The sequence below is a fragment of the Poecilia formosa genome, unplaced genomic scaffold (assembly GCF_000485575.1).
Source record: "Poecilia formosa unplaced genomic scaffold, Poecilia_formosa-5.1.2 Scaffold56, whole genome shotgun sequence".
NCBI lineage: Eukaryota > Metazoa > Chordata > Actinopteri > Cyprinodontiformes > Poeciliidae > Poecilia > Poecilia formosa.
In genome coordinates, this window is record NW_006799995.1 from 948,987 (window position 1) to 976,976 (window position 27,990).

Here is a 27,990-nt window from a genome sequence, read left to right on the forward strand (position 1 = left end):
AGGCCTTTTAATCATCTACATCAGTCATAAGTCAATTGGACAGACTGCAATAAATCATACAGTTTACTGCTTCTGCATTACACTTGTCGAGGCTGCTTTCATCATCTTTATGTTTGCAAAAGCCAGCTTGGAACTTTAATAGACACCTGCAACATCTATCACAAAATGCAAAAAATATTTGAGGGAAAAAAACCCACATCAGTGTACAACAGCTGGAGAGAATGTTTTGTTCTTCATATGCGGAACAGACGGAAACCACTTTTGAGTAGGTCAGATAGGTTTCTAGTTCAGATTTAACCAAAAGCATATATGCCTGTGTAGTTCAAATGAAGCAAATATGGATTAATTGTCAAATTGTTCATAATGGTTATGAGACACTTGATTATTATTGTACAAGGTTGCAACATTTCTAAATTAAAGTTACTAGTTAGTCCTTTCTGAGCACACAATCAAACCACTTTAGATATATCTTTCCAAATAAAAAAAGAGTATGTTAGGGTTGGTTATTTTTGCTATAAATCATGTGGCAATCTATATCTAAAATCTAAACTCCGCAAAGCAAGCTTCTATGTCCACATAGAGACATCAGTCAAGGTAGCCAAATAGATACTTTTTTTTGCCATTTGCTAGTAAGTCAGATATTGTTTAGTGTTCTGTGTAACTGCAGCTGTTTCTCAGAAAGATTTGGTAACAATAAAACACTTAAAAGTCATTTGTGAGGAATTTGTGCTGACAGCACTGGCTCAAATGTTTTGACAAAGATCAACAGTTTTAGCCAAAAAATGTTAGGCACTGGTCAGTAGATTCCATTAAGGTGAATTTGAATGATCGCAAAGCAAATGTGCAACAAGCCCAGTCCCACCTGTAGCCCAGAGTCTACAGTGCAAAACAAAAGAAAGAAAAATAAAAAGAAAAGACATTTCTTTGGTTTCACAATCAAACGTTTCATATCATCAGATAAGGTAAAATATCAGACAAAATTAAGCAGAGTAAGTCCTTCTGGCCCTGCGTGAAAAAATAATTCCCTCCTAAGCCTAACTAGTAACTAACTAATTAATAACTTGCGGTGAGTCGTTTTATGAGCCTGTAAATGACTTTTGAGTCATTTTCTTCACAGAATTGTTTTAATTCAATTGGAGTGTTTTTAACCAGACATATAATGTTTGTAATGTTCAAAATCATGCCACAGCAACTTAGTCATGTTTAAGTCTAGGCTTAAACAGGACACACCAATAATAAACTAGACTTGATGTTGTGCTTTGTAAGACTTGACAAATACCAAGAAATATTTCCTTAATGTTTAAACGGGTCTTACGTTGATTACTCTCATGAATGCCATTTTTGCTTGTCCTCTGTCTTATTATTAAATAATGAACTTTGACCCTAACTAATGTCAGTGAGGCCTTAATTGTTTTTCTGGGTTTTTTGTGATTTCCTGGCCGAAGTTTCCTCTTAGAGTAATTTTGGTTGGCAAGGCGAGCCACTGCTGTATGTTTTCTGTTTTGTGAATATGTCATGTTGGATTTCAGTTTCTTGTCCCACATGCAAGTTCACACAAGACAACTTTCACTGAACACTGTTCAGTGAAAGTTTAATGTATTTCAAAGGTACGATCAAATTGTGCTCCAGAAGGTAGGCAGGTCAGCTCGGGTTGTCATTTGGATGGAGGTTGCGTGGAGGGAAAGGCTAGAATCCGGGAGCAATTCGGAGGACCAATGATGGAGAGGGAAGGAGAGCGGCAGGCGGAGGTATTCAGTCTTGGCAGGAGCAATCTTTAAGCCAGGTGTGGTTCCTGGGTTGATGACAGCTCGTCGTTTTCTGAAAGAAGACACAGAATTACTTGGAGTCTCATAAAACATCCGTAGCATGATTTCGGGTTAGACTCTTACCAACAAGTGGGACCATCGAGTGATGAGTGACTGCTCCTCTGCTTCTTAAAAGTCCACCAGTCAATCAGCCGGAATCAGCTGCCCGTGTGCCAGCATGTCAGAACTCTCCTCCGAAGATTCCCTATAGGAAAGAGCACTCACACCAACCTGAATCCTAACAGAATAATGGCTCTCACTGCTGTTCACTGGAGTCCCAAAGCCTAAGACAGGGCTATGTTACCTGCTCCAGACTGATAAATGTCAATGACTGTCTTGTCTGTTCTTTAGATTTGAGCATGAGCAAATTTAGACAGAGTCTAGTCAAAGCATTTCCTGATTGTACTGGTCTGAAAGCAAATAAGCCTGGGTGTGGTGGCTTGTGCATATTTATTCTCTTAGTAAATGAAATCCACATTTGAAAAAATATTTTGAATTTACTCAGGTTACCATTTAAGTGTGACCAAAAAAAAAAAAAGCAAAACCAAAGAAATTTTTAAGAGGCAAATACTTTTTCATAGCACTGTGCATTCCTCTGCAGTACACTCGATACCAAGATCATTATTCCTTTCAACACCAGTGGAAGAAAAATATTGTCATAATCCGAAAGACTGAGGATTTTGGGAATAACTAAAATAGTATGACTTTTAGCCTGCATGCATTGTCACTGTACGGGAAAATCATGGAACAATATAAGGTGAGACAAGCAGAATATAAAATGTACCTGTTTTACAAGAGGCTTTATGCTCTTACACCATCCATTCATCCATTATCTAGCACGTTTATCTTTGCAGGGTTGCGAGGCCAATGGCCAACGGTCAATAAACAAGAGGTGTGGTACATCCTGAAGGGGTCGCCAGTCCATCGCAGACACCCAAGCCATTCAGAAGTGAAAAAAAAAGTGGATCTCAGTTCTGAAGGCAATTTTTCCGTTTTGTTGTCATCTACAGTAGTATAAATTTTATTGGCATAATGGCTGCTGGCTTCAAAGTCTGCTGCAAGCATATAAGAGCTAACCCAGTGTAACTCATAGGTTTCAAATCTGTGGTGCAACTCAAAATGTACTCACTCTCCACAAGGTTTAGTCATTGGAAATTATTTTTGAAAGTTACTGAACAATAATTTCAATAATTTCAAGACTGTGCAGAAAAGTATCACTGGTACTGATATCTATTCCCCAACACATTGCAGTGAAATCGTGTTTTGCTTTAAATTGCAGTTATGATATTTTGTCCCCAAATGGAAGTGGAATGACTGCAGACTTGGTTTGTTTTAATTTGTTGCATATGTAAGGACTATTTTTTTTTCAAAATCTCTTTCTCTTTCTTACTGTTTATTCAATGTCACATGCTGATTTTATTTTGTTTTTTAATTATGTAAAGCACCTTGAAATGCCTTGCTGCTGAAATGTGCTATACAAATAAAATTTGATTGACTGATTAATTCTACAAGAATTTATGTGCAAGACACATAAAACACCAAATTTGGAAATTATTCACATCACGTCACAGTGAAAATCCTCGTGTGACCAGGAAAGTCCTTCAATGCCTTTCAATTGCTAGTGGCTAGTAAATCTTAGCTGGGCAGCACAAATAATCTATTAATTTGCAAAACTAGGGTTCAAACAACAACCTTTAAGCCAGAGTGGGGGCCCTGAACCTGCCACTGCGTGGTCAGGATGTCTGCTTAAAGGTATTTCCCATGGTGTGCTGTGGGAATGAAGCCTGTCTGAGTGGAGAGGGTTTAGCCCGAGGCTCCAGGGAAGGCTTATTTAGGCTGGACATAGTGAATTTAACGGTATTAGTATTTCAAAGGCTGACAGCAGCTTACGTTATGTATCTGAAAGGGAAAAGCTGTTTGTAAGGCAAAAAAGAATCAGACTATACATCCCAAAGGCAAACAGCAAGATTTGGAAATGTCTAGTTCTTAATATCTCAAGGAAACATATATTTGCCAATGCACAGAGTAAAAAAGAAAAAAAAAGTTTGTCTTTGAGGGAATATTTCTTTTTTGTTTTGTTTTGTTTTGTTTTGGTAAAATAAAAGAGCATTTCTCAAATTAATTGGAAAAAAAACTCTGTTACATGAAAACAATATTATTTGTGAATGTAAAATAAAATTACACAGAATTAGTTCAGGATTAAAATACTTTTCTGCCTCAAGATTACAAGATAAACAGGTGATGGATGGAAATCCCAGCCACAGTTTATTTTTGCAGCATAGCTTTTCTACAAATGCCTGTCTGCCTTTATTGTTTTATTACTGGCCTTTAGCACATATACAGATAATGTTGAGGCTAATATCTGCTTTTACTTAATTTAATAGTAAAATAATTACATACAATTAAATTAGGCTATTGAGTTTGAGAGCTAAAGTACTTTGCAGGGTTCTTGACACAAAGCAATTTACTACTCGCAATGTGACCACAAGCTCATCTGAAGTTTTATCAGCATGTATTATGCATTTTTCTTCTTAGTATTATTCTGTGGTTTCAACTAATGACTAACGGCTGCAAATTGTAGAGAAAAAAAACAATATATGGGTATTTTTTTTTATGTTCAAACACATGCACAATATGTACATTTTTTGAAAAGCAATCCAACTCAGTTGCACATCCCATAGTTCATGAGTGAAATATTCCTATTTCAAATAACTGCAGAGTATTTTCTGTTATAGTTATCTACAGTATATTATTATTGATACTGTTAATGTTGATATCATTAATCTTGTTTTTATACATTGTTTTTAATATCTGATGCTGCTGTTACACCTGAATATTTTATTTTTGGGACAACAAAGACAGTTTACATTCTAGTCACAAAAAAGAAATGCTTAATATATTTGTACATGTTTCTGCAAATGAATATTCTCACAAGATGTGGCGAAACAATAGAACATCTTTAGCTACAGTTGTTGCACACTTCTTTTTCACAATGACTAAGGAAGGTCAATATAAACCCATGCGAATGTTTTTCCTGTGTGCACATCTGAGAGCAAAAATAACGCTTTTGAATAGACTGTCAAAAAAAAAAGAAAGAAATTCTTTATTACAAGATGAGATGCAGGAAAACAACAACAAATAAGATTCTAGCAATGTGTTTTAACAAGAGAGTAAGATAATTCATTTACCTTTAACTCACAATCTGTTCCAACAATGAAAACTGTTTGACTGGCTAGACAAATTAGTGGAATCTTCAAATCACGATCATTGATCATTATTCAATTAGCATCATCCCGGTATACGTGGTATTGCATTGGTAAGTACGAATACAGCGATCTGAAATGTACGTACAAGTTATGCATACACATTATACATGCTATACATAGTTTACAAAATAATAAAATAACTGCTTGTGGAAATTCTTGGGGATTAAACTGGATTCTTTTGTAAAAGTGGGGTTAATCCCAATGTCTTTAGTTTTAAAGAATGCAACATTCATAAGTCCACTGTTATTTTTCTTTAAGGCTGATGCTCCTTCCAACTAACTATAGAAGATTTCTGTAGTAGTGTTGGTGTTGCATTTCATGTCATGTCCAAAATTATAGACAAACTAAACACTCATAAGGCTTAACATTATGGTCATGTGTCTGTTAGTATTTTGGTCCACTTTTGCTGCCGAAAGCACCCCGATCCGTCGAAGGATGAACTCCACAAGAATGCTGAAGGTGCACTGTGATATCTAGCGCCAACATATTTTAGCTGATCCTTTAAATCTAAAATATCCAAGGATGGGGCCTCTGTGATTTGGACTTATTTATCCAGCACAACCCAAACATCAGAATCAGAATCAGACTGCTTTGTATTGATTTTGTACAGAAGTACAACAAAATTCATTTCATTCATAGAAGACAATAAACAGACAAAGGCAAGGAAGACAGGTGCCTGACCTCCTCAATTTAATCCACATGCTTGATTGAATTGGGATTGTCTGGAAGCCAACACCTCAAACTTGTTGCCATCTCTAATCCTGGTAAAAGAAGATATATCTATAAGGAAACATTGTTTCCACTGGTCAGCAGGTATGCTATGACATACACTAAATCACATTGTGTATTTGGACATTTTTATGTCAGAAACGCCATTAATTTCAACTATTTGAGTTAAAGTGTTAGGTCTGAACACACGGGCCAACTTTCACTCCATGCCTGCATCAGTCAGCCTTGGTTGACCATGACTCTACAGTTGTCCTTTCTTGAACTACTTTAAGAAACACTGACCACGACAGACCAGAAACACCAAAGCTGCGGTTTTAGAGATGCTTTGAAAATCTGAACCATGTTCAATTTCGTTAAATCCTTACACTTGCCCATTTCTCCTGATTCAATCACGATGTTTGAGGATAATCACTTCCACTTGCTGCTGTATAAATTATTTACGTGTTTTTCAAAGAATAATCAGGGTGACCTGAAGACATAATGCCAATGGACATTTCTATGTAACATAGGACTGTCTTACATAAAAATCAGAGGTGGTATTATTCATGAATGAATGAATTTAATGTGAAGTGCTTTGGGGTGCTCTGGACTTGATAAAACGCTATACAAATACAGGCCATTTACCACATAAGACCATTTTCTATACCAGCTCACCACGTCAGAGTTTAAGAAATGTTAGATTAGTGGCTTATGATTATATTCGAGTCACAATTGAGTACAGTTCATGCAGTTCTACTCTACCTGTTTGTGTCAATCATTATTGCCCAAATGACTAACGACTACATCCAAGGAATGCCACCTTTGAATGTAAAACCCTTCAAAACTTGCAGCAGGTGAGTTACAGCAGCAGAAGACCACATCAGAAACCACTCTGGTGAGAGAACAGGAAACCGAAGTTACCATTAACGCATGCTTACCAACACTGAACAGTAACAAAACTGTTATTGTTTTGTAGGGTCAGATAAGTAGCACACTGATGCATCATTTAGACGATAGGGTCAGAGTTTGGATTAAATATCTGGAGAGTATGAGTCCATCCGGCCATCAACAGTTCTGACCAGTGTAGGTGCCGTTATAGTATGGTGAATATTTCTGGCACTGTTTGGGTTCCTTAGTACCAACTGTGCGAAATTTAAACGCCACACCCCACCTGAGTCACAAATCTGAAATAATCTCAGACTTGTTACTTGACGTAAGGCACATTTTGCGGAATCTTTGCAGCAAAGAGTCAAAGCAGTTCTGAAGGTAAGAATAGCCCCAAGAGGTCTGCATCAAATTTTCCTGATGACTTTTTGAAACCTGTTGGCCTGATGGAACTTGTTCCAAGAGCTTTGATGCCGAGGAATGTTGGCAGTATGCAACTCCGAATTTCTTCCTTTTCACAGTTTGTATCTGGGAGTGAAGGAGCCTAACGGAGGTCAAGGGGAAGTGGATGAAGGGGAGCAGAAAGATCCATTGACCTTGAAAGGAACAGCAGAAGATGGACGGTTGTTGTGGCATCATCCAAGGCAGGGGACTCTGTGGGGACTCCTGGATAGTCGAGTCTGATGTGGGCTTCAAAAAGAAAATTTCGGTATTAGGAACATTCCCTCAAATTAGTCTTGCATTAACCAATAGTTGTGACAAAAACATAGAAAACGAGGATATGGGTTTATGAGAAACATAGTCCCATACATTTAGGCATAACCACAGACCTTAAACCAGTAATCATGCCACATTGTTTAGGAGAAACACTCCTCAGCAGAGATGACAAGGCTGGTTTAGTTTACTCAACAAGAACAAAGACCGGAGGAATTTTTTAATATTAATTTTAGGCCTCTGCCAAGAGTGTAAGAGCTCTGTGGATTTAGGCCAATCATATGCTCAAGATGAGAAACCAAGACACACAAACATAATAATGCTTTATTCTGGCAAAATGTCTGAATACTTATAAGCATACATGATAGAGTTTACTGATTTGAGAGGCACAGTTAAAGATAACACTGTGATCAATACCAGATACCGCCAGTCATGTGCTACTCAGGACATTTACTCATTTAAATAGTGAAACTTTAAGCTCTTCTGCAATATAATAAAAGAAGACATTAAAAGGTACAATTTCATACCAATCCTAAGCTTGGTGTCACGTTTCGATAAAATTAAGATGAATATTTTGCTTGAGATGCTTTATTTGTTCCAAACACTTCCAGTTAAAATAACAAATAAACTGTTTTATGAATGGGACAAGCTAATTTTTATATTAATTTTGCAGGGGGAAAGACCAAGCTTAGGGACTCAAACTCTATAGATGATAAAGGTAAAAAGGAGGGCTGCTCAATTTAGGACTCTAGTTTGTTGGTGTACAGCAGATATTCCATCTTTCCAAGCAAGATGGAAAGATGGGAAGAAGTTGCTACTTCAAGAGATTGTCCAATTCAGGCAAAATTAGGGATTAAAAATGTTTAATAAATTATTTGAACAAGATAATCAGTTGATTAAATCACCATTGAAACTTTGATAAGACTTAACAAGAATGACTACAATGAAGAGGTAAGGATTTTGAGATGGCTCGCTCACGATCTCGACTTCTTACCCATTAAATTAGATCCGACCTATAAAACTCAGGCAAAACCAGATTTAACACTACACTTTTTTTTCGACAAAGAAATTTTGAGAGATCTTCAGTCAATAAAGTGTCAGTACCAATTAAGAAATGTAGATTTTTACAGATTTCCAGCATAATGTACAAAACTGTATCCTGACAGCAAAAATATATAATGAATATTCCAGTGCTGACAATTTTAGTTGGAGCCCAGGGAGTACAACATTTTTATTTGTTTTGGTTATAGCCACTGATCAATCATTCATTTATGGACAAACATTCATTTAGATATGGAAATAATCTATCGGCTTTGGTGCTAAAAAAAATGCACTCAAATTTAAAGTTGGATTTTTCTACATTGTTCAATGTGTAATTAAAAGCGAATTTAATTTAAGGTGTTTTGCTGCTTACCACTAACGGCAATAATTATCATGGTTCACATACAGCTTAGGCATCCGGTGGATCCACTCTGATATTTACTCTTAATTACCTTTTAGTAATGCAAACACATCATCTTCCAGAGCTATGCGAGCTGGAGTCAGGCGTACCTCGACAGACAGAAGCGTTGACACCCAGGGTCTGCATCTGTCACAGCACAGATACATCGACGTGTCTGAGTTCGGCCACCTTTGGGCGCTGGTGTTGCAGTAGCATCACGTCTCCTTCTCTTTGGTCCTCTGTAGTTAGACATACCATAAGGCACAGTGCGCCTAAGATAAAGTGCAAACAAACACCTGGATTCAGCGGCCAAGGACCGAAGTTCAAAATGATGTGCTATGTTTAGTAGAGAGCAAGAGCCTCAAACTCATTTTCATTTTGAGCCATATCGCGGCCGTGAATGTCCTTAAAGGACTCGCTGTGGCAGAATGTATTGATAAAACTTCAGATTGAAATTTTTAAATATCAATAAATCGATATCTCTGTATTCAATGAGTATGTCTTAAAATGAAATCTGACAGTATACAGATAAAAACTCCTAGATTTGATTAATAAAATAATATTTAGGCACACAACTATTATCTTGAATGTTCTACTTATGGAGCCCTCAAGACTCTAGAGGGCCACATAAATAGCTAGAGTGGGCCGGATTTGGCTGAACTAAAATATAATAACATGGTGTGATACGACTGGATCCATTTTGCAAAACTGACAATTTTGATGAGTTTGATCACTGTTAGTAACATCGCCAATAGGAATAAGTCGGATAAAAAATTGCAGCCATACCAGAGAAGCAGGTGAAACATATGACATCTGACAAATGACTTCTATCAATCCACTTCACAACAGTAATTCAAATAGTCTTTAATGGTACTGTCTGTTCAAGCCAATTCATCCATCTGGATAGCAATTCTTGTGCTGTCAGGTTGCTTTTCTCTTTTGCCTCATCTATTTTCAACCGTCTTGAGAATTATTTTATTTGAAAAAAAGAAAAAGGCAAAAGTGATTGTGGCATAAGGTCTCAAAGGTCAAAAAAAAGAAAAAAGAAAAACGATCCATACTGCTCCACAAACAGACTTGGGTGAAGGAGGCTACACTAGCCATGAAAAGTGAAAAGATTCATTGAAAAAAAAAAATCACTTTCCCTCCTTTACTTGTTACAATATGCCAAACTGCCTGTGTCTTACTGAATACCTGCAGTGTAGCAGACATGTCTCCCATTGCTTCCACTTAGCAGTTCTCGCCTCTTACTTTGTCTGCCAGTTTGCAACTGATTGCCCTTAGGCTAAAAGACTCTTCAGTGTGAATTGGCAGCTGTGCGTCAGAGTTACGGTTTAATATAAAAACAAATGGTTCTGAAAATGCTAGCATGAGCTGGTGAGGAGGGAAATGCTCTGAGGCAGCATACCCCCTTTTGTTTCACGTTTGGGAGCTAAGTAGTCTCCACTTTCATGTACAACAGCATTAAATTTGGAGATTATTTGCAGCCACACCTTTGTAAGTTTGACTAAAAAGTAGCCTCACTAAAGCATTACTGAAGCTGTGTTTAATACATTGTCATGCCAATCCAACTACACATCTTGAACCTTATTCGCCTTTTGTATTTCATTAAAATTTAATAAACCAACAGAGAATACTTCAGATTTATGAATTGAAAGTGGAATCCTTTTGAACAAATTAAAGTCTGAAAACAAGTGTTGATTTGTCCTCAGCCTACTTTACTCTGATAAAAAATAAACTGCATCCAACTGGATTCCAGAATGTCCCTTCCAGCTTTGTGTCAATTTCAGTATACGAGCAACTCATAAGTATCTTAAAGGTCCATGGTAGGTTATGGAGGAGCTGCAGACATCCACAGTTAGGCAGGATAATCCGTGAACAGTACAACTAATAATATTGTGTAAATGAAAAGGTGGCAATAAGAAAACCGTAAGAAGTCCTGCTTGATGTTCCACGTGTCATACATCATGTTAGAAGACTGTGTTGCATTCAGATGAGACTGAAATTCAAGTTTTTGACCTATACGTAAAATGCGGCGCGTGCAGAAAACAAACACACCATATGTTCGCGTGTCATTGAGAATATTTTTTCTTCTATGTACTGTGAAATTAGCCATAGCTCAAAGGATAGTGGATGGAGTTAGATGGGCAACAATGGGGAAATTAAAAACTCTTGTAAAAACTTGACTGGGGCAAATTTTCGCCTTCCAGCAAAATAGCAGCTCTGAGCATACAGTTGAAAAGGCTGTAAAACTTTTCACAAGGCACTGGATGGTCATGTATCAATCTGTTTAAGAAAGATCGACTTTCTCATCCTGGTTTTGTATTATTTATTCAGTTATTTCCATACAAAACAAAAAGCAAAAAACACATTCTCCCATACTTTTGTTGTTTTCCATTTTGTTGCTTCATTCAGTATTTGAAGTATGTCTGTTTGTCCTGACATGCTTTGAAGTAATAAATTTAGTTGTTTATCTGAGACAGCCTTTGGCAATCTTGGCACCAGAAGGCAGAAAGAAAAAAAAAAAAACAGATGGTTGCTTGATTTCTTGCTTGGGATGTGGTATGAAGGTGTCAATGCTGAATGTGTTGAAATTTATATTATAACACGTAGATTGTAATCTGTGGTTTGACTGCCTTTATGCTGAGGGCAGTTTTCCTTAGTTTGACATGGAGAAGAAAAAAAAAAACACGCTGCAGGAAGATACATTTAAGATATTTAAGTTTCCCTACATGCTGAAATGCATGTGTCACCGCCCCTGTTTAAGGCTTCTGTTTATCACTTTTAGCGATTGAAATATGACGGTTTTGTGGTAACAGAGTAAAATGTCAACCACCAAAAAAAAACAACAACCAAAAAACATCATACTGTCATTTTTCTGCCAATGTTTGTTGCTTTATCAAAAACAATAAAGCTGAAACGACTTTCAGTCTAAATTTAGCATGATTAGATAGCAATGTTTCATGCCACCACCAAACCAAAGAACAACATTGGCAGCAACATTTTAAAATGAACTGTGAAAAAAGTTATGAGCTGACTTCAATGTGCATTGCATTGGTATCTCTTACGTTTAGGTCATCAGTGGCTACAGTGCTAACACATGAACATGCTTCCATCCAAAGCACTCCATTCTACCTGTAGGGTTGTGTTTTGGGTCACTGAAGGGAACCCTCCTCCGCTTCCTTAAGTCCTTCTCTACCTCTAACAGGATTTCTTTGAGGTTTGCCCTGTATTTCGCTCCATCCATCTTCTCGTCAACTAAGACCAGCTTCCCTGTCCGTGATGAAGAACAGATCCCCAGAGCGTGGCGAAGTCATCACCATACTTCACAGCGAGTTCATGTTTTCATTTTGATGTGAAGGGTCAGTTTCCCACCACACAAAGTTTGTAAAATACAGGCAAGGCATTCTCGTCCCTTCGCTTTACAACTGTGCACTTCTTTGTGATATCAATTGCAGAAGAATTATGATTATTATTACCACGAGAGAACTATCTCAGTGCTTCAAACCTTTGGTAGCTACACTTTTTTTGTACTCTTTCCACATGGTTACCCTTGGTTTGTCTTTTTTAAATTTTCCGTAAAGCACTTTGTGTCGCCTTCACTGTGCTCTGTAAATAAAGATTTGAATGGCTGCAGTTTGACAAAATGTAAAAAAAAAATAAAAAAAAAAAATTCAAAGACAATGAATACTTTTGCGAGGTGGTGTTCATCCAGAATTAAAGTCCTGCTTTAATACAAAAAAAAAGAAAAAAAAAAACTGAAAATTTTTAACCTTGCTGCAATGGAAATGGTGTTGGTTAATGATGATGTTCTTCCTATTGTTTTGTTCCAGATCTTCACGGTTTCACAGAGTCAGAGTTTATTTGAACCTTGTTCAATGTAATTATACCATAAAACGCACTGCTGTCTCTTTAATCGTATTGCGAGGCTTTTATTTTTGTAAAGTTAAGCTTTAGCAAAATTACCTTTGCTCTGGCTCCTGCAAAGTCGACTTACAATTAAAAAAGACGGTGAACGTCAGTAAAACTATTAGACCCAGTTGAAGCTCTGAGAACATACTAATCCAGTAGAAAAGGGTGTGTGGGGCGAGCTCTCCTAGACAATACTACAGAGACTTAGCATGTGAATTTAAACCGGGGGAAGATGAGATGTCTCTTTCGGGCTTGTTATCACTTGAACTAAAACTGCGTCGCCTTGGGGGAATATGACAGGGTGTGACTTGACAATAGCATGTTCCCTAAATATAAGTTGTTCCTCTCTCTTAGTTGCATAAACTCACCGCAATCCAATTGGCAGATCGTTTCCTTCACTCTGTCCTCACTGACATATGGCAGGATCCTGAGATGATGGCAGAAACTATGCAACACGTTCTACACTGTTATCCTGCGCCTTCACAAATGTATTCAAACATCTGGCGGTTTATCCATATTTTTTTGTGCTAAAATAACAGACTTCGATGCGTTTTATTGGATTTTATGTTATAGTTACTCACACAATGCATAGTAAGTAACTGTGAGGAAAAGAATACATTTTAATTTTCCTTCTACAGATCAAAACCTGGAGTATGCATATCTAATAAACCTCTTTGAATCTGACACACTCAAATCAGATCCATTGCAAATGACTGCCTTTATAAGTCACGCAGCTGGTAAACGTATAGTCTGCTTGTGTGTAAACTAACATGAGGGAGAGCAGCTGCCAAGAGGCACATGGTGACTCTGGAGGAGCTGTGTGTGGCGGTACACAAGGGCCTGAACAAAGCAGTATAGATGTGAAACATGGTGGTGGGAGCATTATGCTGTGGGAATGCTTTGGTTCAGCAGGGACAAGGGAAGCAGGTCAGAGTGGAAGGGAATGCAAACATTTTCCTGTTGCAAAAGAGGAAAGTGACAAAACATTTTGCTTCTGGATGCACAAAGCAGATGCCCGAAAAGCGTTCCAGATTTCTAGATTGTGGATGGTGGTTTTGCAAAGCTCTGACTCAGGGAAGGGGGCATGGGGTTAAATACAAATGCACGCCTCGCTTTTTTAAACGATGCACATTTTACTCTCCAAAATTATGAGCTGCATGCATTGTGTTAGGTCTAAACAGATACAGCGACTTGAGACAGATACATTGTGAGCAGATCAGTTATTTTGAGAATCCTATCTTACTCAGGAGTATTAATCCAGATGATGTCCAGGTGGCAGTAATAGACGCACTCTTTGTCCGTGTAGGAATAACAGGTGCAGCGCTTTTGTCTGGACATCGAGGTCTCAGACGGCTTTGAAGCCTCGGATCCCGTGGAGCCCATCACCTTGGAGTCCGGAACACTGCTGGGGTCGCTCTCGGATTTCACGTGGGACATCAAAACGCCTTCATTAAAAGGACGTGAAACAGTTTGTCAAATAAGCACAAAAAAAAAAAAGAAAAAAAAATCCAAGGCGACTACTGACTAAATATATTTTAAATAATATAAATAAAAATAAAAACTTACCTTGCAAAATAATCAGAACCAGTATTCGGAAAAGCATCATACTTGTGTGGAAGCGCAGCATTTCAGCTGCGTCAGACTCTCCAAAACGGAATCATAGTAAGATGAGAACGTACATCCATTAAGTTTGCTGCAAATCCTCGTAGCTCACATGGTCCGGACAGACAGCGGGACGGCTTTCAAGCTTCCCACTCTTAGAAATTAAGTCATAAATCTGATCCCAAGCAAGCGCATTAAGGTGGAATTAATATTTTCCCGTCTTAATGTCAACTGCAAACGTGCCCGTATCTCAATAAAATGACGTTCGCAAAGAGCGGTGCGATGATCCACGATGTCACTTCTCCTAAAAAGCCCAAATCAAAGGTGTGGGGCTGTGGAGAGGCAAAGGTCCACGCCCACACCTCTCCTAAAGCCCTTACGCAACAGGAAACTGCAGAGCACATGCCATACTGAAGTCTCACAAGTTGTATAATATGTATTTAGGCGTAATTTGGTTAATTGATTCTCATTTGCCATTAATAAAAATGTAGAAGACTTCTAATTAGAAGACAGTGAAACGACAATTAAGCGTATTAGGAGCTTAACGGCAAGGTAAAAAAGAAACAAACAAAAAAAATTAAAAAAGGCAATGTTGTGTCAGTGTTGAGGCTGCTGTGTATAAGATGCCGATTTTTTTTTATCTACAGGTTGTTTGAAAACAACAGGACATGACATAAGTGTTTTATAACTAGATAAACAAGAAAAAACACTTGAAAAAAAATGGTACAAATAATACAAAGAAGTAAATAAGTGAGTACAAAATAATACAATTATTTGTTATAAAAAAAACAATGTGGGATCACGTACTTTAGATTTCGAAGTGCTCTCGTACAATTGCAGCTGAAAATATTCAGCCTCTTGCAAATAGGATTATGGGCAAAACTCAAAACTGCTCACGTGTTTACAGTAAGTTACACAGGAACAAACTGGGAACAAAATTAACTAATTATGAAGTTTGGATCCAAATGAATGACTAACTTCTACTTTTAATCGCCGTTTCAGTATTAGTTATTAACCCAGCCAGCATGCATAGGTGGGCCCCACTTGGGTTTGATGTGGGCTACATGGGTTATGAGTGGGCATGGGTTTTATCTGGGCTAACTGTATGGGACCGATATGGTAACCTAAAATGGGGCCCACTTGGGCTGGCCCATTTGGGCTAAACATATGGGCCCCATTCAGCATTAATGTGGGCTAACTGTGAATGGGGCANGTGTGGATCAGGCGTACCTGAAGACATGATAGCTGCATCAGGTGTGTTTAAGATACAACTCCAAAACGCGTTTGCGGTGAGAAGAACATGATCTAAAAAAAAAACAAAAAACAAAAAAAAAACATCCTTATAGCAAAGAAGCATGGCAGCGTCCAGTAATGCTTTTGGTTCCACTGACACTAAAAACCTGCAAAAATGCCGTCTGTGAGGAAACGACAAATTTGCAAGGAAGGAGTTCAAATAATTTTGTGTGGTATTTGAAGAAAGCGCTTGTGTTATTGCTTGTGTTCAGTTATTTAAATTGTTCTTCTCTGATTTGTTTATTGTAAATAAATAAAATAAAAAGTCGCAAGTTTGCATATTTTACTAATAAACCTAATCTGCAGTGGCGCTGGAATAATATTTAAATAGTTTTTTGGGGGTTATGATAACCTTTACAGAAAGCTGCATGTTTTATTGAATGATTTATTGAACATTATCTATGAAAGCAATTGTTTTTAGTTGAGTAATCTCATCTGTGAAGGGTGTGTGCCAAAGAAAGTCACATTTCTGTTGTTGCAATATTATGTAAAACATAACATAGCTACTAATAATTGTAATCATATGTGTTACACCGTGATGGATGGATGTGACCTCACCAAAAACAGCACTCAGAGGTGACAAATGCGAGCCAAAGATGTAGCAATTAAACAGGAGCACATTTTTAATGAAAGGCAGTGATGCATATGGTGGAAGTAGAAATGAGTCACACTGCTGGAGCACGGATTGGGTGACTTTTAGGTGGAGGTTGCTCTAAATCATGCTAAAATCAGTGTTATTAAAACAAACTTTACTCACTGAGCCTGCAAGTCCAATTTCCCCTTAGTTGCTTGGACCCTGTTAGGTGTTTATTACGCTCAGATATTGGGCTGGACTGCCAGACAGACTGAAACAGAATAACAAAGAGGAAACCTACGGAGTTATTTGGATTTTTCTTCTTTTCTTTTAATAACTATGTCTGAAGGCACTGTCTCACTTGTGGAAATAATTACCTGAAGATGAAAGAAACAGACCAAAACCCAAGGGCAAACATAGAAATGCATGAACAGAACTCTGACATGAACCAAAGGCATAAGCTCCTGAAAAGAATTAAAGTATTTTGTTTGTTTAATAATCTATAGCCTCTCAAACCATTTACTTCCTTAGTCCCAGTATTAGACACATTAACTGTCCTACTGAAGCATCCTCTGAAGCCAAATCTGTCTGACTCGTGACTGCCCTCTGGTCCCCTTCCAAATTCCCTAAGGCTAAGGTTTTGTGCCATACCCAAGTCCTCTGGCACAATCCCCAAGCTGGGAAACGAAGAGAATTCCAGATAAATTAAGACCATATTCTGTTTTCTTTCTCCTCAACCCAGTTGTGGAGACAGAGCGCTATCAGGAAAGTTGGCTGTGTGTGGTTTGGCGGTTTCAGGATGTGTGCATGCTGCGAAAGACCTTGTACATTCTGATCTATTCAGTCTGCTTTTTTTTTTTCAGTGTGGATTCATTGTTAGTTATTTACCATAAGTGGGGAGTCAGAGCTAAACAGAATGGGAACACAATCTCCGTGGTTAACATGTTTTGGCATTGCTAATTAAGGCAATAAAATGAGGCAGAGAGCAGTAAACTATCTCAATTAAACCTTTCTCTCTCTCTCTCTCTCTCTCTCTCTCTCTCTCTCTCTCTCTCTCTCCTTCCTCCTTGTATTGTGTAACACATTTATGAGTTTAAATTGTATTTTGCAACTTAGCTCGTTATGACAGTCTGTAAACTTCAGATGTTATCCATAGAGTTAAGCCTGACATAGTCCTTTATTCTTCTCATTTTACAAGGGCATTAACTCGACAGGTTAGACTTTGCTTTAACATAATACGCTATGTTCAGTTTGACAGTGGCCTTGCTGCCTTTGCTCATGTTGTGGCTTTCGGCAGAAGAAAACATTCATAAACTCCAGCAAGAACAAGGAGACATTAAGGAATGCGTTAAATTGCAGAGGTATTTCAGATCCCACTTTGACCTGTTATTCTGGGCTTTCATGTGTTTTATTAGAAAACATATTTGTGTGCAGCACCCAGGGATTTGCATTTCATTATATTTCATTGTTGTTGCTTCTAGGTTAGCAAGCAGAGAAGCAATAAACAGGCGGGACTCATATTTGAGTCTAAAAACATGTAAAATATTTTGGACTTATTGTGAAAAAAAGAATGTCCCCTTTTTGGGGAGAGGAGATCGGATTAGATTTTTTTTTTTCCTTGTAGAGTTGACATGATTTTGTCTCGTGGTTGGTGATGGTAAACTGGATAAAGGTTTTAAATGATGCTCTGAATGGGTCTCCGTAATAATCCAGTAATTTACAATAAACCCCTTATCACAATGTCTGCTTGAATGGTTGCGATAAAAGGGACTGTCACAAATGCATTCGTGTCGTTCCAAGATGTGTACATATTGTCTTGTCACAACCCCAAACTTCAGCTTATTTTATTTGATAGAACTGCACGTAATTGTGGAAAGGATGGCAAAAAGATCTTGCAAGATTACCACGTATACTGATTTCTGTCCAGTTAGCTTTCCTTTCACCGCAGAAGAAAATATCCCCACAGATCCTCCACCAGATTTCACTGCTTGAAACAAGTAATCGGTGGGATGTGGGATGTTTTGCTTCCTCCATGAGGAAAGCTTTATGGGGGAAAAACGTCAGAACTGGTCTAACCTGATTGCTCTGTCACCTCTATGGGAGGTGACAAACTGCAGACTGGCCTTTCTTTGTACAATGGTTTTGTTTGGGGACTGTGTGACTGCTCCCTGATTTTCATTTTTGAACTGTTCTTCCACTAGATCTATGCAGCTCCTCCAGAGTTACCATCTGCAGCCACTTAGCTGTCAGTTTAGGGGAATATCAATGTCTTGTTAGGTTCACAGTTATGCCATACTCTTTTCATTTTCAGATTAAGGTTGGAACAGTGCTCTCTTAGAAGTTCAAGGCTTCGAATATTTTTATAGCCTAAACCTGTTTTAAACATCTTCAAACATCTTGATCTGTTTACTTTAATCCCTAGTTTATGTGATGATGTTTGTTTGTTTGCCAGTATTCCCTAACAATCATCTGAAACCTTGGCAGAACATCTAGATTTATAACTGTGATTACTGACATATTTATCCAATTGTCCAATCTGTTTACTTCTGGAGGCAGTTGACTGCACTGGAATTAATTTAGGGTTATCTAAGTAAAGGGGGGTACACACAAAATTTTATTAGTAAAGAAATAATTAAAACTCTGCATATTTTTTTATTTCAATTCTGTGCAACATTGTTTTATTACATGAAATTTGTCTTAAAGGTGATTTTTGTTGCTCATAAATCCCCACTGCACAGATGAGCACTGAATATTCTCTGTTCTCTAACCTAAAACAATATGGATGCTTTGGTCTTTGTTTTTATTATATTCTTATTACTGAACTAAAGGATTCAAACCAAACTTGTTTGTCTAAAGCTCGCAGTGCTTACTTATCTACCAAAGCAGTATATTTCTAAGGAGAACAGCTATATAGGCACTGTAATGTAGGCAGCATAACTCAAAGACAGAGAGCAGTTTATACCCTGAATCCCACAAGTTTCTTACTTTGTGGTTTAGCTGCTGAGGAGCATACGGTTCACCCGGACTGATGACTTTCACCTTCTGGAAAATGTATGACCTGTGGGATACCTCACAGTAATTGGTGAAGATTTATGCAAAACCCCAACAGCGATGAAGCCAGCACTGTCAGACTGAGGCAAACATAAAATCTGTGCAAAATGAAATTCAGTATTGGATATGACAATTTAAATTGGACAATAAAGCTGGAATTCAGTACGACTTCCTCAGAAAACACGGGCTGCATGTCTGAAAGAGACAAGCCCATTGCGGGTTGGTCCTCAAAAACAATCTTTATTCCAAGATACCGGTGAAAGTAACGTTTACGTTTTTTCTCGTGTTGCATAAGAACAAGTGGTCAGCCAAAATTATATGTATACCATGTAACAGCTGCGACAAGAGACAGATAGCAGTTCCCTGGAGGGAGGGATGCCAAACCTAAACATTTTCACTTAAAACAAGCCCAGATAATCTGTCTCCATATAAAAACAAATATTGCTCGGAGATTGATCTTTGCGAGGCACCTATGGTTCAACTGACTGTTGTGCCTGAGAACCAAAGTTTTCTGTTGGGAACAGAAGAAGTAATGCGCTTTAAATCTAATAAAAGGCTGAACATGAAAATGGGAAAGCCAGCGCTGCTGTGGTCATATAAATGGAAACTCATGGCTAGAGGCGAACTTTGATCTTTAAAGTCACTGACCTATAAAATGGAGGAAACTATTTATTTGAAGATGCTCTGTTCAAAAACAACAAGTTTGTGGTTGGAAGAAAAGGTCAACCTACATTATTGTGAAAAAAAATATATATATTGTGATAAACAAAAACGTTTAAACAGATTTTACCCTACCCTACAAGCCAACAAAGATAGATAGATAGATAGATAGATAGATAGATAGATAGATAGATAGATAGATAGATAGATAGATAGATAGATAGATAGATAGATAGATTGATTCTCATGTGAAATTGTCTTATGTGTCTGAACATATTGAAGCTCATTTGCATTTTTACTAGGGGTTCCAGTCCAGGATTTTGATGAGACTGCATCCCCACCATTTGTTTTAATTTTAAATATGTAATTTTCTTTTACCATATCTTCTTTTGCTTTATCTTCAGTGTTGCTAACAATAAAAATAAATTCTGAATAATACAATGCATGATAAAAGATGTGTTCCCCAAACTCTGATGTCCATAAAATTACATACAAAAAATTCTGTTGTAATTCATCCACTCAGTGAGAAACATTGTGAAACTAAGCTTTGGCTCAGATGTTTGCCTTGTGTTGCTTTCCAGTTGAGACACTGCAGTAGCTGACCACCCACATTATAATTTAACTGAAAGTCATTTTCATTGTGGGCTAACCTGTTTTTTCATTAGTTTTCAATATGGTAGATCATTTATTGTTGCTTCATAGCTGAGATTGAGGTTCTAGCCTATTATTGATCTTTCCACAAGAATCTAAGCCAGATATAAGCTATTTTTTACATTACCGACTGCAATGTGTTAAAAACAATAATCACCACTGTTTTATGAGCTGGACAGCGCACAGACTTCAGAGGCAGGATAAACAGTACACCCAAAGCCGCCTTTTTCTGATCTTACAAAGCAAAACAAAATGATCAACAAAACCAGAATCTGCAAGGTGTGCTAAACAGAGGGAAAACAGAGTGTCTTAGTCACAAAATGAATATAGATTTGTTCAAAGCCATTGATCTTAGCAGGTACTTAGATAGGGAATATGAAGATAATGGTGTTTTCTCAATAAGCAGAGCAGGATTTTAATCTTTTGGCAAGAACGAAAGATCAAAGTGCAAACCAGGTGACTCAAAACAGGATTGTTTGATTTATAAAGTTCTTGCTCACTAAACAGCACCTATTATTCAATAGAACCGTTGTACTAGCTAAAATAATAATAATAATAAAATGCTAGACTCTGCAATGAACTATTTCAAATCACAAAATATATTGATATATAAATTATTTGACAGGCTTGGCTTGTTTTAAAGGGTATATGCTAATGTTTAAAACTCTAATGTTGAGAAAAGAACCAAAAACTCTATATTACTTATTTGAGGTTTTGGTGCCCCCGTGTGGTTATCTATTGGTAAATAGCAAAGAAAGACAAAACTGGAAATCAACTTTCATTTCTAAATATTTATATGTGACACCCATTTCAAGTTAATTTCAATAGGAGATCTAAGTCAAATTATTAAATTTAAAGTCATAACTGATGATTGTTTTATTCTTTCTTCACATTATATTTTCAGTTGCATTTCGACAGTCTAAAGTTAATCAGTTCGGTAAAGGCAAGTCCGTCCAAATAAATAAATAAATAAATAAATAAATAAATAAATAAATAAATAAATAAATACAATCTATATAATACTTACGAACAAACTTATTTTCTCGAGGAACTACGGCAAACTCTTTGGGACAATATCCCCACTCCGGTTGGTTTCTCGGTAGTCATGACAACAACTCTTCCGACACTCTTGTGGACGTCCTTTCAGATAATGTAGCTTTCTCCATACAAATACCTCAATAGAGAGTTCCGAAGCCTGCTGCTGCTGTTTCGTGGTGAACGGGTCTATGTCGAAGCACAAGGTAAACAAGTAACATGAATACAAAATAACAAATTCGGGCAGAAGGAACACTTTTTTTTAGCATCATACCTAATGTTAGAACAGGGTACAATTCTTCAAATGAAAATATCTAATGCTTAATGTAACTTCATTTGATCTCCAAATCGCTCAGAAAGAAGTGTCACCTAAGCATGCACTTTATGTGTGTCTATTTCTCGTACATTCTCTATGTTCAGTGGAGTGACAGTGAAGTAGCCAGAAATTTTATTCAAGTAAGAGTAACGATACTTAATAAATAATATTAATCAAGTAAAAGTACGGTGCAACAATAAAAGTCTCTGAAGATTCGACATCAACCTAAATTGTCTAAGAATATTTGATTGTCCTAAGATGTGTATTGTGTTTGACTGACAATATGATTTTTTTTTCTAAAATGTATTTAGTTTAGCACCAAAAGTTCCCTTTTTCTTTCACCAGTCCACACAATCCTTCAGCAAGAGTTCTTGTGATAAGAAAACAATTTTTTTTGGGGGGGAAGCAAACCGGAGACATCTCTTCCTTTGGGTAATTTTAGTCTAAAACCACTATCACAGAAAACTTTTGCCCAGTTTCTCTTTCTCTCTTTTCTGTTAATTTTATTGCTCCTTTAGCCTTCAATAATTACGAACTTAATGTGAAGGACGCCAGAGAGCGAGCAATAAATGGATCAAAGTCAAACCGAGAACAAGTCAATTATTTTGTTTGTCATTTGTTCTTTTTGTTCTCGATTTTATTTTATTTTTATGTTTTTTTAAGATCGGGTCATGACATGTTTATTTTTGAGATCAGTTCACCTAGTTCATGTTGTCAAGTATATGTATGGTTTTGTATGGTAAATTCTTTTTCCCAGCACTGTTAGAAAGCGCTGGTTCTTCTTTACAAAACAAGAAAAGAGATTTCATTAAATCTTAAAGTTTTCTTTCCTTACTTTTGCAGACATCTGGAAATAAAGCCTCAAATGATAGTGGCAAAAGTGAGGAACGGTGGGTGTTTTGTCTAAACTGGCTAATGTGTAGCTGATAAATTAGCTGCTGGAAACTGTTATTTTGTTGCTGCTTCTCCTCAGGGAAGGAAGAAGTTGCGTGCGTTATAAATGCGGCTTATTGAACACCATACAAGATGTCCTGAAACAAAGACCAAACTGGGTTGAAGTCAAAGAGTGAGTTCAGGGATAAATTGGGGGGGGAACCTTTGCAGTAAGGCAGGTCATTAGGCAAAAAGACCTTAGTATCTTTCTCTTCTTTATTCTTTGTTTTGATTTGTTGATTTGTTTTCTCCCATTTCCAGTGATGGAGAGTGGGACTTCAACTGGTGTGATGTGGGTTGGCTTAGGGAGAATTTTGACCACTCATACCTGGACGAACACGTCAGAATAAATCACTTTCGTAACCATTACGAGGTGAGATATCTTCAATTCTGGTGCATTATGGTGATAAACTAAAACATTTTTCTTTTTTCTTTTTTTTTAGCAGAAAGTACAAACCTTTGTGTGGTTTTGTATTTTTAAAACAGCTGTCCCGCAAAAATCTTATGGTCAAAAACCTCAAAAGGTACCAGAAGAATCTGGAAAAGGAAGTTGGCCGCGAGGAAGCCTCTAAATGTGACTTTTTCCCCTGCACCTTTGTCCTGCCCAGCGAGTATCATCTCTTTGTAGAGGAGTTCAATCGAAACCCTGGCAGCATCTGGATCATGAAACCGGTGAGCTAAAAGAGACCACAGAAGAGACCCAGTGCAAAAAAAAAAAAAAAAAAATAAATATATATATATATATACTTCTATTCTCAGTTTGGAAGATCCAAGAGACAAGAACGCATTTAACTTTGAAACTGTCTGGTGTTTTTCAGGTAGCAAAATCTCAGGGCAAAGGGATTTTCCTGTTCAGGAAATTGAAAGATATTATAGACTGGAAGAAGGTAACGTTTATTCCTTTTATGAAAAAAAGTTATAGTACTTGCAATTACTAAATTGGACTGACATGTGTTGTATTTCACAGGAAAGCTCTCACTCAGAAGAGCAGAAAGATGCAGCACCTGTGGAAAACTATGTGGCACAGCGATATATAGAGAACCCTTATCTGATTAATGGTAATCAGCTGAAATACTGATATAAGATAATATAGTGTCAATATAAGACATCCCATTATTATATGTTGTAAATCCTCACTTGACATGTTTTTTTTATTATCACAGGGAGAAAATTTGATTTGAGAGTTTACGTCCTGGTCACGTCAGTATGTAGCAAGAAGTCATTAGCTTTTATTTAAGTTGTCAACATTGCTGTTATATCTGCACATTGTATATATATAAACATATATTGTTTTGTTTTTCAGTATGTTCCCTTAAAGGCATGGTTATACAGAGACGGTTTCGCTCGCTTCTCAGGAACTCGCTTTTCGCTCAGCACCATCGACGACAAGTGTATCCCTTTCTTTTTTTTTACCTGCCAGTGTTTGAAGGTATAAAGAATAATCCACAGCACAAGTGTGGCTGAAATATTCCCATATTGTCAGGCTCCTGTCCACTGAGATTTCTGAGTGTTCCTTAGTGTTTATTTCAGACATGCACCTCACTAATGTGTCTGTTCAAAAAACAGCTCCAAACTATAATCATGAAAAGGTATGTATCCAACAACAACAACAACAACAAAAAAAACACATAGTGCAAAAAGTACTCTTTTTTTTCTTGCATGAATAATGTGGAAGTAGACTAACAATGAAGTATGGTGGTGGCAGCATCATTCTGTGTGAGGATGTTTTGTTTATTAAGTCCAAATGTGATTGGAAAATAAATTCAGCTAGACAATTCAAAGTCTTGGAAAAATTAAAACCTGTTAAATGGTCCAAACTACTTGAAACTGTTGCTATGGTATCCACCCTAATGATGTAATATTGTCAAACTGTGATACATGTAGCATTAGCAGAACTAGCGCTACCCTTAGTAGTACTCAGAAAGAATTTTGACACTAATTATTTACAAATCAAACTAGGTAAAACTTTTAAAAAATCAAATGTATAGTTAAAATACTGGGAAAACCAGATATCAGTCATATATGAATGATTCAACCATGCTGCAATCAAGTGAAAACTGCTTGAAAAATAAATCCAAAGGTACTTAGCAATGCATTTTGAGAGCTCCTGTCGAAGCTGAGGTGAGCGACCATAAACCTGGAACAAATGCCAGATGCAGCATCGGCTGAGTCTCTGAGCCTCCAGTTGGCTCGACAAACTCCACATCTGAAACTCATCAATGTTCTACAGCAAGACTTTAAAAGTACTTTTCCCAGATGCTCTTCATCCAACCTGACTGCACATTATTTTCAAGGAAAAGTCCTAAGGAACCAATTGTGGCTCCTTAGGATATTGCAAAATGAAAAAAAAAAAATGTAATTTTCAGTTTCCACAATTTTAAATTAAATTGTTGTGATTTATCACATAATCTCAAATTTGAAGTCCGTAATGTGACAAAATGCAAGGATGTTAAAAAAAAGTATAATTACTTTACGAGGTGATGTACATGTCTGACGTTTTGAAAACGTATGTCATGCTATTTGCTGTTGTAGGTGCATATGTCACTGTTCTGCTTTATATACAATAGGGATGCAAATGGCAGATGCAACAGCTTCGGAGATACCTGACTGCCAAACATGGTAGGGAGTTGATTGAAATCCTCTTCAAACAGATGGATAACATCTTTATTCGAAGTCTGCAGAGCGTCCAAAAGGTCATTATAAATGACAAACATTGCTTTGAGCTCTACGGTTACGATATACTTCTGGACGAGAAACTCAAGCCGTAAGTGCTTTACCAATGTGAGCCTTTGTTTTACAATCCCTCTGTTCTTCTTGCTCTGAAAACAAATTACAGACTGACATGGAACGTGACATACTTGTCTAAAAAAAAAAAAACAAGAAAACAAATAAATTTGCTATTATAATTTTAACTGTAGCTAAAGCTCCACAGCAGGCCTTGCGCCATGCAAAAGTATCATGTTGAGGTTTTCTGTCACTCTAGCTCCGAATGCCACCTTCCATTTCCTCACAGGTGGTTAATTGAGGTGAATGCATCTCCATCTAACTCCCCCAGCAGTCGGGAGGATTACGAGATGAAGTTCAGACTACTGGAGGACACTTTGAATGTTGTTGACATGGAGGGAAGGTAAAAGGCGTCGTTATCACTATGATTGCACTTTGACATGAGCAAACTACACGTGGGGGACTTCCTGTCTTTGCATTAAACGCAGAGTTCAAAAAGAATGGCTTTCGCCATCTCTTAGGCACGTAATATCGAATAACTGTATGGTATGAATGAACATGCTACAGAGGTAAAGATGGACTAGCATGTAATTAGACTTCCGAGATAAAGTCTGTCCAGGGGATGATAGGCACTCTAATGGATTGTTTTCTTTCTCATTAGGCTGACTGGCAAGGAGAAAAGAGTGGGAGGCTATGATCTCATGTGGAACAATGGGCCTGTCTATAGAGAGGATATCTACCTACAAACATTTGGCAGTTCATGTTTCACTGCCAACACATACTTGGGTAACTTAGCAGCAAAGTTAATGCAATCTTAATAAGGGGAGGGGGGGAAAAAGAGGACTCATTTTTTTGGTTTTGAAAGTGATCCGCTAATCTATTATTACCATTCAGTTCATAGGGGTGTGCTTTACGGTCTGAATTGCTCTATTAATAATGACCCTCTGGTTTTGCCTGTTCTTCATTGCAGGGTGTCTGAATGACAGAGAGAAGCAGCTTCGCCATCTTTTTAAACCATTCCCATTTCAGAAGAGGACCTAATTGTGTCCGGAATCTCCAACACGGCTTCACTTTTCTTTTCTTTTTCTTTTTGTGGTAAAAGACGCCGACCCAGTTTCCCCCAATGTTTTCTGCACGTAAAAACAACATTTCAACCAATTTTGAACGTGCAACAAGCAGGTTGATTTAACGAGACGGGAACAGACCGTCATGTCTTGTTTTCGCAAATAAAATTTGAAATGTGCATTTGTGTTCAATCCCCCTTTACTCTGATGCCCTACATAAAATCCAGAGCAACTCATTTTCTTAAGAATCTACCTGGGTCAAAATATAAATACAGCTACAACAGAATGGTTTAATCCACATGTGTTAGAGAAACCCAGTCCAACCCCGACTTTTGCAGTTCCCTGTATGCTGGTCTGTGCCAATTTGACAAACAACCGAATGACAAGTTTTCTTGTGTCCAAAACATTTATTTCTATGCCTTACAAATACTCGCGTCCAACACTGAGAAAAATACCACAATCTTTCAACGTAGTGTATAGTCTACACATGAACAATATTTGTCTGTCCCGGCCCCTTCACTATGGCTTTGACATTTTACATAAATATATACTTAGTGAGTGCAGTCATAGTACGTCACATCTACATTAGTTTTAGTGCTTTGAACATTTAAATCAAACTATAAAACAGACAAAGCGCTGTAATATTAACATTGCTCTACAGACATTAAGTATGTAGTGGAATGTGGAGGTGATTTGTCCACCATCACCCAGTTTACAGCCCAGCGGCCATGATGTGTCAAAGCTCCATTCAAATCATTGGGATGACTGCAGAGGCCAGAGAAATTACATTCAGCTCTTCTACAAAACAATCCCTCTTTTTTCTTTATTCTTTTTTTTTAAAGTTAGTCACAATGTAAACATGTAGATGACAAAAAATAAATAAAAGTCGACCACAACGACGTCTCATAAATATAGCTATGGTATAGAAATTCTGGAAAAATACGCATTTACATTCGTAGCAAACAATCCACCGCCTTCAGTGACGAGACGACCTCAGCTCTATGCAAAATACATCAAGTTAACGTAAACTACAATTCAAGCTTTTCGACAGTGCAAAGCCCTTGTAACGAAAGAAAACAAACAAAAAAAACCTAAGAGTGGTGAACAAAACAGTACATCTCAAAGAAGTCACAAGATGATCCAATGCGTATCTTTTTGCTGAAGAGACGCTTAAACGTTTCAAACACGAGTCACAAAAGAATTATAATAAAAAAAAAAAAACAATGACATAAAACAAAAATACATTCAAACATCAAAAGCTGCTTGAGTATTTTATGAAATGCTATGACTTGTACTAAATATATTTATGCATTATGTATGCTTGTATCTGTTTTCATTTATCCTATCTCTATTTTA

The 27,990-nt window shown here is 37.3% G+C and overlaps 2 protein-coding genes across 3 annotated transcripts; one reads left to right on the forward strand and one right to left on the reverse strand.

Moving 5' to 3' along the window:
• Window positions 1-4,877: 4,877 nt before the first annotated feature.
• Window positions 4,878-14,657, reverse strand: LOC103138932 (endothelin-3-like). 2 transcript variants are annotated; one of them, XM_007553342.2, is made up of 4 exons: window positions 14,298-14,657; window positions 13,975-14,176; window positions 8,930-9,058; window positions 4,878-7,354 (listed from the first exon to the last, which is right to left on the reverse strand). In XM_007553342.2, the coding sequence occupies exons 1-4, from the start codon at window positions 14,356-14,358 to the stop codon at window positions 7,300-7,302; spliced, it is 447 nt and encodes a 148-aa protein (XP_007553404.1). In that variant the 5' UTR covers window positions 14,359-14,657; the 3' UTR covers window positions 4,878-7,299. The 2 variants fall into 2 exon arrangements, with proteins under 2 accessions (XP_007553404.1, XP_007553403.1); XM_007553341.2 differs by having other exon boundaries at window positions 8,930-9,091; window positions 14,298-14,656.
• A 7,000-nt stretch (window positions 14,658-21,657) lies between these two features.
• ttll9 (tubulin tyrosine ligase-like family, member 9) lies at window positions 21,658-26,819 on the forward strand. The gene is made up of 14 exons (XM_007553456.2): window positions 21,658-21,803; window positions 22,757-22,803; window positions 22,887-22,979; window positions 23,108-23,219; window positions 23,333-23,518; window positions 23,665-23,733; window positions 23,814-23,904; window positions 24,010-24,050; window positions 24,150-24,237; window positions 24,377-24,435; window positions 25,414-25,610; window positions 25,860-25,973; window positions 26,232-26,356; window positions 26,541-26,819. The coding sequence occupies exons 1-14, from the start codon at window positions 21,789-21,791 to the stop codon at window positions 26,609-26,611; spliced, it is 1,308 nt and encodes a 435-aa protein (XP_007553518.1). The 5' UTR covers window positions 21,658-21,788; the 3' UTR covers window positions 26,612-26,819.
• Window positions 26,820-27,990: the final 1,171 nt, after the last annotated feature.